The 11581-nt window shown below is 68.3% G+C and overlaps 1 protein-coding gene across 1 annotated transcript in view; it reads left to right on the forward strand.

The window, feature by feature from the left end:
* The window catches only part of CALCR (calcitonin receptor), a 70273-nt gene extending 59045 nt beyond the window's left edge, over window positions 1-11228 (forward strand). Inside the window, exons 10-12 of the mRNA XM_051977224.1 lie at window positions 1940-2183; window positions 2926-2967; window positions 10912-11228. Of these exons, the coding sequence (XP_051833184.1) occupies window positions 1940-2183; window positions 2926-2967; window positions 10912-11136 (511 nt within the window). The 3' untranslated portion in view covers window positions 11137-11228. The remainder of the gene's footprint in view (window positions 1-1939; window positions 2184-2925; window positions 2968-10911) is intronic.
* Window positions 11229-11581: the final 353 nt, after the last annotated feature.

An 11581-nucleotide genomic window follows, 5' to 3' on the forward strand; every position in this document is an offset into this window, starting at 1 on the left:
GGACCCCCAGGGAGTGTGAGGATCCCCCCGGGGAGGGGGTGAGGACCCCCAGGGAGTGTGAGGATCCCCCCGGGGAGGGGGTGAGGACCCCCAGGGAGTGTGAGGATCCCCCCGGGGAGGGGGTGAGGACCCCCAGGGAGTGTGAGGATCCCCCCGGGGAGGGGGTGAGGACCCCCAGGGAGTGTGAGGATCCCCCCGGGGAGGGGGTGAGGACCCCCAGGGAGTGTGAGGATCCCCCCGGGGAGGGGGTGAGGACCCCCAGGGAGTGTGAGGATCCCCCCGGGGAGGGGGTGAGGACCCCCAGGGAGTGTGAGGATCCCCCCGGGGAGGGGGTGAGGACCCCCAGGGAGTGTGAGGATCCCCCCGGGGAGGGGGTGAGGACCCCCAGGGAGTGTGAGGATCCCCCCGGGGAGGGGGTGAGGACCCCCAGGGAGTGTGAGGATCCCCCCGGGGAGGGGGTGAGGACCCCCAGGGAGTGTGAGGATCCCCCCGGGGAGGGGGTGAGGACCCCCAGGGAGTGTGAGGATCCCCCCGGGGAGGGGGTGAGGACCCCCAGGGAGTGTGAGGATCCCCCCGGGGAGGGGGTGAGGACCCCCAGGGAGTGTGAGGATCCCCCCGGGGAGGGGGTGAGGACCCCCAGGGAGTGTGAGGATCCCCCCGGGGAGGGGGTGAGGACCCCCAGGGAGTGTGAGGATCCCCCCGGGGAGGGGGTGAGGACCCCCAGGGAGTGTGAGGATCCCCCCGGGGAGGGGGTGAGGACCCCCAGGGAGTGTGAGGATCCCCCCGGGGAGGGGGTGAGGACCCCCAGGGAGTGTGAGGATCCCCCCGGGGAGGGGGTGAGGACCCCCAGGGAGTGTGAGGATCCCCCCGGGGAGGGGGTGAGGACCCCCAGGGAGTGTGAGGATCCCCCCGGGGAGGGGGTGAGGACCCCCAGGGAGTGTGAGGATCCCCCCGGGGAGGGGGTGAGGACCCCCAGGGAGTGTGAGGATCCCCCCGGGGAGGGGGTGAGGACCCCCAGGGAGTGTGAGGATCCCCCCGGGGAGGGGGTGAGGACCCCCAGGGAGTGTGAGGATCCCCCCGGGGAGGGGGTGAGGACCCCCAGGGAGTGTGAGGATCCCCCCGGGGAGGGGGTGAGGACCCCCAGGGAGTGTGAGGATCCCCCCGAGCCCCGCTGGAGCTCAGCCGTGGTGGCCAGAAGGGAGGCACAAATGGCGGGCGCTCCTCGGCCAGCACCCCGACATCAGCTAGCCCCAAATGCGCGCTGCCTCCTGGCTGGCTGGAGCCTGGCCCTGGGAGCCGCGGTTCTCTTGCTCTGGCTTCCAGGGTCTGGATGAGGATGTGGGATTTGGGTTCCACATCCCCTCCACACCCGGGCTGCTGACCCACAGCTCCTCCCACGGCCTGCACCCGGGGTCATCCTCGGGGTCACCCCCGGGTCATCCCCTGGGTCCCCCCCCCCCCCACCCCCACCCCCCCCCCACCTCCCCCCCCCCCCATCCCCCCCCCCCCGCCCACCCCCCCCCTCCCCCCACCCCCCTCCCCCCCCCACCCCGCCCCCCCCCCACCTCCCCCCCCCCCCACCTCCCCCCCCCCCCCCAGCCCCCCCCCCCCTCACCCCCCCCCCCACCCCGCCCCCCCCCCACCTCCCCCCCCCCCCACCCCCCCGCCCCCCCCAGGTTAATTTCTTCTTCCTGCTCAACATCGTGCGCGTGCTGGTGACCAAGCTGCGGGACACGCACCGCGCCGAGTCCACCATGTACATGAAGGCCGTGCGCGCCACGCTGATCCTCGTGCCCCTGCTGGGCATCCAGTTCGTGGTCATCCCCTGGGTCCCCCCCCCCCCGCCACCCCCCCCCCACCCCCCCGCCCCCCCCCCACCCCACCCCCCCCGCCCCCCCCACCCCCCCCCCGCCCCCACCCCCCCCACCCCCCCCCCACCCGCCCCCCCCACCCGCCCCCCCCAGGTTAATTTCTTCTTCCTGCTCAACATCGTGCGCGTGCTGGTGACCAAGCTGCGGGACACGCACCGCGCCGAGTCCACCATGTACATGAAGGCCGTGCGCGCCACGCTGATCCTCGTGCCCCTGCTGGGCATCCAGTTCGTGGTCATCCCCTGGCGGCCCGAGGGCAAGCTGCCCGGAGAGGTCTACGATTACGTCATGCACGTGCTCATGCACTACCAGGCGCGTCCAGCGGGGGCGGGAGGGAGCGCGCGCCCGCCCGGGCCGCAAAGACTCATAAAGGTGGGGGGGAGGGGTTGTTTCAAGGTGGGGGAGAGGAGATGGCCGCAGGGACGCAGATGGGCCCGGAGAAGCTCCGGCCGGCCCGGCCGTTCCCGGCGGTGGGAGAACGTCCCGCTCGGGGTCAGCCCCGACCCGCGACTGGAATGACGCTGGGGAGCTCGAGGCCGCAAGGGCAGAAAAAAGCGCCCTGGGGGTGGGGGGACTATGGGGGGCCATGGGGGCTGAGTCCGGCTCAGAGGGAAGAATTGGTGAGGAGGAAGAGGAGGAGAGGAGGAGGAGGAGGAAGCTGGCTGTGCACTTTACTCTCCCATGCACTGGGTTGCTATCCCACTAGATCCTTGATCCAAGCCATTGAGACTGACAGCAAGTGGCGAGATCTTTACCACCCCCCCCCCCCAGGGGCCCCACTTCGGGCAATTCCCGCTGCCTTCGTGTCGGCGCCATCTTGCTCCTCCTGTTCATCAGCGTCCCGTTTACAAGAAGCCCGGACCTGTCCGGACCGCAGGGGGCGCTAGATGGGGCTTCTCTGACTTGAAAGCTGGGGAAGCTGAGAACGTGTGAGGTCACGTGGGGCCCCGGTCCCCGGGAGTCCCGCCCCGTTAATTGCTTAGAAATCCGGCAGAGACCCGGCCATCGCTGACACCCCTTTCTCGCCTTCTTTTCCCCTTGTTTTCGTGTCCAGGGCCTGCTTGTGGCAACCATCTTCTGCTTCTTCAATGGAGAGGTGAGCATGTGCCAGCATCGGGGCTCCACGGGCCTCCCCAGGGTTCGGGGGCTCCACGGGCCTCCCCAGGGTCCGGGGGCTCCAAGGGCCTCCCCAGCGTCCGGGGGTCCAGGGGCTCCACGGGCCTCCCCAGCGTCCGGGGGTCCAGGGGCTCCACGGGCCTCCCCAGGGTTCGGGGCTCCACGGGCCTCCCCAGGGTCCGGGGGCTCCACGGGCCTCCCCAGCGTCCGGGGGCTCCACGGGCCTCCCCAGCGTCGGGGGCTCCACGGGCCTCCCCAGCGTCGGGGGCTCCACGGGCCTCCCCAGCGTCCGGGGGCTCCAAGGGCCTCCCCAGCGTCGGGGGCTCCACGGGCCTCCCCAGGGTCCGGGGGCTCCAAGGGCCTCCCCAGCGTCCGGGGGTCCAGGGGCTCCACGGGCCTCCCCAGGGTTCGGGGCTCCACGGGCCTCCCCAGGGTCCGGGGGCTCCAAGGGCCTCCCCAGCGTCGGGGGCTCCACGGGCCTCCCCAGGGTTCGGGGGCTCCATGGGCCTCCCCAGGGTCCGGGGGCTCCACGGGCCTCCCCAGGGTTCGGGGCTCCACGGGCCTCCCCAGGGTCCGGGGGCTCCAAGGGCCTCCCCAGCGTCCGGGGGCTCCAAGGGCCTCCCCAGCGTCCGGGGGCTCCACGGGCCTCCCCAGGGTCCGGGGGCTCCAAGGGCCTCCCCAGCGTCGGGGGCTCCACGGGCCTCCCCAGGGTCCGGGGGCTCCAAGGGCCTCCCCAGCGTCGGGGGCTCCACGGGCCTCCCCAGGGTCCGGGGGCTCCAAGGGCCTCCCCAGCGTCGGGGGCTCCACGGGCCTCCCCAGGGTCCGGGGGCTCCAAGGGCCTCCCCAGCGTCGGGGGCTCCACGGGCCTCCCCAGGGTCCGGGGGCTCCAAGGGCCTCCCCAGCGTCCGGGGGCTCCAAGGGCCTCCCCAGCGTCGGGGGCTCCACGGGCCTCCCCAGGGTCCGGGGGCTCCAAGGGCCTCCCCAGCGTCGGGGGCTCCACGGGCCTCCCCAGGGTCCGGGGGCTCCAAGGGCCTCCCCAGCGTCCGGGGGCTCCAAGGGCCTCCCCAGCGTCCGGGGGCTCCAAGGGCCTCCCCAGCGTCCGGGGGCTCCAAGGGCCTCCCCAGCGTCGGGGGCTCCACGGGCCTCCCCAGGGTCCGGGGGCTCCAAGGGCCTCCCCAGCGTCGGGGGCTCCACGGGCCTCCCCAGGGTCCGGGGGCTCCAAGGGCCTCCCCAGCGTCCGGGGGCTCCAAGGGCCTCCCCAGCGTCCGGGGGCTCCAAGGGCCTCCCCAGCGTCGGGGGCTCCACGGGCCTCCCCAGGGTCCGGGGGCTCCAAGGGCCTCCCCAGCGTCGGGGGCTCCACGGGCCTCCCCAGGGTCCGGGGGCTCCAAGGGCCTCCCCAGCGTCGGGGGCTCCACGGGCCTCCCCAGGGTCCGGGGGCTCCAAGGGCCTCCCCAGCGTCGGGGGCTCCACGGGCCTCCCCAGGGTCCGGGGGCTCCAAGGGCCTCCCCAGCGTCGGGGGCTCCACGGGCCTCCCCAGGGTCCGGGGGCTCCAAGGGCCTCCCCAGCGTCCGGGGGTCCAGGGGCTCCACGGGCCTCCCCAGGGTCCGGGGGCTCCAAGGGCCTCCCCAGCGTCGGGGGCTCCACGGGCCTCCCCAGGGTCCGGGGGCTCCAAGGGCCTCCCCAGCGTCCGGGGGCTCCAAGGGCCTCCCCAGCGTCGGGGGCTCCACGGGCCTCCCCAGGGTTCGGGGCTCCACGGGCCTCCCCAGGGTCCGGGGGCTCCACGGGCCTCCCCAGCGTCCGGGGGCTCCAAGGGCCTCCCCAGCGTCCGGGGGCTCCAAGGGCCTCCCCAGCGTCCGGGGGCTCCAAGGGCCTCCCCAGCGTCCGGGGGCTCCACGGGCCTCCCCAGGGTTCGGGGCTCCACGGGCCTCCCCAGGGTTCGGGGCTCCACGGGCCTCCCCAGGGTTCGGGGCTCCACGGGCCTCCCCAGGGTTCGGGGCTCCACGGGCCTCCCCAGCGTCGGGGGCTCCACGGGCCTCCCCAGCGTCGGGGGCTCCACGGGCCTCCCCAGGGTTCGGGGCTCCACGGGCCTCCCCAGGGTTCGGGGCTCCACGGGCCTCCCCAGCGTCCGGGGGCTCCACGGGCCTCCCCAGCGTCCGGGGGCTCCACGGGCCTCCCCAGGGTCCGGGGGCTCCACGGGCCTCCCCAGCGTCCGGGGGCTCCACGGGCCTCCCCAGCGTCCGGGGGCTCCAAGGGCCTCCCCAGCGTCCGGGGGTCCAGGGGCTCCACGGGCCTCCCCAGCGTCCGGGGGCTCCACGGGCCTCCCCCAGCGTCCGGGGCACTAACAGCCCAACGGAGGCCGCGTTTGATCCGGGGAGCCCCGGGGAGCCGCGGTGCTTCCTGAGCTGGGGGCGCCCTCCTGAGCCGCTCCTCTCCAGCAGAGCGGGAGGACTGCAGCGTCCCCAGTCTGACAGCCCAGGACCAGGCGGGGGCCACCTGGCTAACGGGCTGAGCCCGCGGGGCGGGGGAGGCGGCTGCAGAATTCACCCGCAAATTGTCTGGCGGAGCTGCCCGGGCACGGATAGAGTGCGGGACCCAAGTTCAGATTTGGCCTCGGACCCCTCCTCGCTGGGTGCCCCTGGGCTTGTCACTTCACTCTGCCTGCCTCAGTTTCCTCATCTGCAAAATGACCTGGAGCCATTGTGCCTGGGCTGGGGCTGCTCAAGGGCACAGGGAGGCCCGGGAGCTCGGGCAGACAGCGTCAGCATCCCAAGGGTCCCAGAAGGTTCGCCGGAGGGAAGGAAAGAGGAGGAGGAGGAGGAGGAGGAGGGAAGGAAAGAGGAGGAGGAGGAGGAGGGAAGGAAAGAGGAGGAGGAGGAGGGAAGGAAAGAGGAGGAGGAGGAGGAGGAGGAGGGAAGGAAAGAGGAGGAGGAGGAGGAGGGAAGGAAAGAGGAGGAGGAGGAGGGAAGGAAAGAGGAGGAGAGGGAGGAGGGAGGGAAAGGAAAGAGGAGGAGGAGGAGGGAAGGAAAGAGGAGGAGGAGGAGGAGGAGGAGGAGGGAAGGAAAGAGGAGGAGGAGGAGGGAAGGAAAGAGGAGGAGGAGGAGGAGGAGGGAAGGAAAGAGGAGGAGGAGGAGGAGGAGGAGGAGGAGGAGGAGGAGGAGGAGGAGGAGGAGGAGGGAAGGAAAGAGGAGGAGGAGGAGGAGGAGGAACACTCACCTGGGGGCACTCACCATCACAGCGCGCTTTCCGAGGCTTCTCAAGGCTTGGAAGTGCTTCAGAGAGGGGCTATCCCCATTTTGCAGATAAGGAAACTGAGGCTGAGAAGTCAAAGAGCCGCCTCGGGCTCCCACAACTACTAAGGATCGAAGGCGGGCTGTGAACTCGGATCTTCCTAACTCCAAGCCCAGGAGGCTCAGGACCTCAGAGGGAGGCCCTGGGGGGCAGCTGCAAGGCTGGTCTAGGGCTGGCTAAGCTCAGGGAGACCCTCCCCCCCCCCACCCCCCACCCCCCACCCCCCACCCCCCACCCCCCACCCCCCACCCCCCACCCCCCACCCCCCACCCCCCACCCCCCACCCCCCACCCCCCACCCCCCACCCCCCACCCCCCACCCCCCACCCCCCACCCCCCACCCCCCACCCCCCACCCCCCCCACCCCCCACCCCCCACCCCCCACCCCCCACCCCCCACCCCCCACCCCCCACCCCCCACCCCCCACCCCCCACCCCCCACCCCCCACCCCCCACCCCCCACCCCCCACCCCCCACCCCCCACCCCCCACCCCCCACCCCCCACCCCCCACCCCCCACCCCCCACCCCCCACCCCCCACCCCCCCCACCCCCCACCCCCCACCCCCCACCCCCCACCCCCCACCCCCCACCCCCCACCCCCCACCCCCCACCCCCCACCCCCCCCACCCCGCCCCCCCCACCCCCTCCCCCCCCAGGCTGACCCATGGGGCAAGAGGCCGCTCCCGCTTGGAGGTCCGGGATCAGGGGCTCCTGTCAGACGGGTTTACAGGCCAGCCCAGGCGCTTCCAACGTCAGGGGGCTCTTTGGATTTCCCTCCGGCCGAGCGCAGGCAGCGGTCACGGCAGTAGGGCCGGACAGCCAGGCCCCCACGCTCTCCCTCCCGCGGCTCCTGTGGCCCCCAAAGGCTGGGGAGCTCGGCGCTCACAGCCGGCCAGAGGCTTTGCCGAGGGGGGGGAGGGCGCCCTCCGTCCGCCCCCTCTGCGATTCAGAAACCCTCAGTGGGACTAAGCCCAGCGGAAACGAGTCCTGGGTCACCGCATTGGCGCAAGGCTCAGCGAAGGGAGGAGGACGCACCTGGGAGGAATCCCACCTGGAGGAGGAGGAGGAACACTCACCTGGGGGCACTCACCATCACAGCGCGCTTTCCGAGGCTTCTCAAGGCTTGGAAGTGCTTCAGAGAGGGGCTATCCCCATTTTGCAGATAAGGAAACTGAGGCTGAGAAGTCAAAGAGCCGCCTCGGGCTCCCACAACTACTAAGGATCGAAGGCGGGCTGTGAACTCGGATCTTCCTAACTCCAAGCCCAGGAGGCTCAGGACCTCAGAGGGAGGCCCTGGGGGGCAGCTGCAAGGCTGGTCTAGGGCTGGCTAAGCTCAGGGAGACCCTCCCCCCCCAGGCTGACCCATGGGGCAAGAGGCCGCTCCCGCTTGGAGGTCCGGGATCAGGGGCTCCTGTCAGACGGGTTTACAGGCCAGCCCAGGCGCTTCCAACGTCAGGGGGCTCTTTGGATTTCCCTCCGGCCGAGCGCAGGCAGCGGTCACGGCAGTAGGGCCGGACAGCCAGGCCCCCACGCTCTCCCTCCCGCGGCTCCTGTGGCCCCCAAAGGCTGGGGAGCTCGGCGCTCACAGCCGGCCAGAGGCTTTGCCGAGGGGGGGGAGGGCGCCCTCCGTCCGCCCCCTCTGCGATTCAGAAACCCTGTGGGACTAAGCCCAGCGGAAACGAGTCCTGGGTCACCGCATTGGCGCAAGGCTCAGCGAAGGGAGGAGGACGCACCTGGGAGGAATCCCACCTGGAGGAGGAGGAGGAACACTCACCTGGGGGCACTCACCATCACAGCGCGCTTTCCGAGGCTTCTCAAGGCTTGGAAGTGCTTCAGAGAGGGGCTATCCCCATTTTGCAGATAAGGAAACTGAGGCTGAGAAGTCAAAGAGCCGCCTCGACACACACACACACACACACACACACACACACACACACACACACACACACACACACACACACACACACACACACACACACACACACACACACACACACACACACACACACACACACACACACACACACACACACACACACACACACACACACACACACACACACACACACACACACACACACACACACACACACACACACACACACACACACACACACACACACACACACACACACACACACACACACACACACACACACACACACACACACACACACACACACACACACACACACACACACACACACACACACACACACACACACACACACACACACACACACACACACACACACACACACACACACACACACACACACACACACACACACACACACACACACACACACACACACACACACACACACACACACACACACACACACACACACACACACACACACACACACACACACACACACACACACACACACACACACACACACACACACACACACACACACACACACACACACACACACACACACACACACACACACACACACACACACACACACACACACACACACACACACACACACACACACACACACACACACACACACACACACACACACACACACACACACACACACACACACACACACACACACACACACACACACACACACACACACACACACACACACACACACACACACACACACACACACACACACACACACACACACACACACACACACACACACACACACACACACACACACACACACACACACACACACACACACACACACACACACACACACACACACACACACACACACACACACACACACACACACACACACACACACACACACACACACACACACACACACACACACACACACACACACACACACACACACACACACACACACACACACACACACACACACACACACACACACACACACACACACACACACACACACACACACACACACACACACACACACACACACACACACACACACACACACACACACACACACACACACACACACACACACACACACACACACACACACACACACACACACACACACACACACACACACACACACACACACACACACACACACACACACACACACACACACACACACACACACACACACACACACACACACACACACACACACACACACACACACACACACACACACACACACACACACACACACACACACACACACACACACACACACACACACACACACACACACACACACACACACACACACACACACACACACACACACACACACACACACACACACACACACACACACACACACACACACACACACACACACACACACACACACACACACACACACACACACACACACACACACACACACACACACACACACACACACACACACACACACACACACACACACACACACACACACACACACACACACACACACACACACACACACACACACACACACACACACACACACACACACACACACACACACACACACACACACACACACACACACACACACACACACACACACACACACACACACACACACACACACACACACACACACACACACACACACACACACACACACACACACACACACACACACACACACACACACACACACACACACACACACACACACACACACACACACACACACACACACACACACACACACACACACACACACACACACACACACACACACACACACACACACACACACACACACACACACACACACACACACACACACACACACACACACACACACACACACACACACACACACACACACACACACACACACACACACACACACACACACACACACACACACACACACACACACACACACACACACACACACACACACACACACACACACACACACACACACACACACACACACACACACACACACACACACACACACACACACACACACACACACACACACACACACACTGCAGCGTCCCCAGTCTGACAGCCCAGGACCAGGCGGGGGCCACCTGGCTAAGGGGCTGAGCCCGCGGGGCGGGGGAGGGGAGAAAGGGGGGGAGAAAGCTCAGCGCACGGTCAGGGGGAGGGCTGAGCCCCGCCCCGGGTTCCCTCCTCCTCGCCAGGTTCCCGCCGCCCCTCCCCCGGCCTTGCCTGGTTTTGCCTCTAATTAGGCCCGAGGGCGCCCAGGGCGCGCATCCATCCGCAGCCGGGCCTTTGGGCCTCGGGTCCTGATGGAAACGGGAGCCGGGCGTGGCCCGGGGGGCGGTGCGAGGGGGAGGGGCTGGGGGGCTCCCGGCGGCACTAACCCCCCTCCCGCCTCTGCAGGTCCAAGGCGCCCTGAAGCGGCAGTGGGCCCAGTGCAAGACCCAGTGGGGCCAGCGGCGCAGGGACCGCTGCTCCACCCGCTCTGCCTCCTACACCGCCACCTCGCTTACAGAGGTCCCGGTTTACCTTTACTCTCCCGATGCCCACAACGAGCAGCTCAACGGCAAGTTCGCCGCGGAGGACCCGGAGGTCGCGGCCCTGAGGTCCGGAGAGTCGTCAGCCTGATTGGCCGGCAAAGGAGGCGCCCCGCCCCCATCCTCTCCGCGGCTGACTCGGGTTCTCTCTCCTGGCCACGTGGAGAACCTTCCAAAGGACCCCCCCCCCCCTCCCGCCTCTGCAGGTCCAAGGCGCCCTGAAGCGGCAGTGGGCCCAGTGCAAGACCCAGTGGGGCCAGCGGCGCAGGGACCGCTGCTCCACCCGCTCTGCCTCCTACACCGCCACCTCGCTTACAGAGGTCCCGGTTTACCTTTACTCTCCCGATGCCCACAACGAGCAGCTCAACGGCAAGTTCGCCGCGGAGGACTCGGAGGTCGCGGCCCTGAGGTCCGGAGAGTCGTCAGCCTGATTGGCCGGCAAAGGAGGCGCCCCGCCCCCATCCTCTCCGCGGCTGACTCGGGTTCTCTCTCCTGGCCACGTGGAGAACCTTCCAAAGGACCCCCCCCCCCCTCCCCCCCCAGGCTGACCCATGGGGCAAGAGGCCGCTCCCGCTTGGAGGTCCGGGATCAGGGGCTCCTGTCAGACGGGTTTACAGGCCAGCCCAGGCGCTTCCAACGTCAGGGGGCTCTTTGGATTTCCCTCCGGCCGAGCGCAGGCAGCGGTCACGGCAGTAGGGCCGGACAGCCAGGCCCCCACGCTCTCCCTCCCGCGGCTCCTGTGGCCCCCAAAGGCTGGGGAGCTCGGCGCTCACAGCCGGCCAGAGGCTTTGCCGAGGGGGGGGAGGGCGCCCTCCGTCCGCCCCCTCTGCGATTCAGAAACCCTCAGTGGGACTAAGCCCAGCGGAAACGAGTCCT

Source organism: Antechinus flavipes, chromosome 1 (genome assembly GCF_016432865.1).
Source record: "Antechinus flavipes isolate AdamAnt ecotype Samford, QLD, Australia chromosome 1, AdamAnt_v2, whole genome shotgun sequence".
Lineage (NCBI taxonomy): Eukaryota > Metazoa > Chordata > Mammalia > Dasyuromorphia > Dasyuridae > Antechinus > Antechinus flavipes.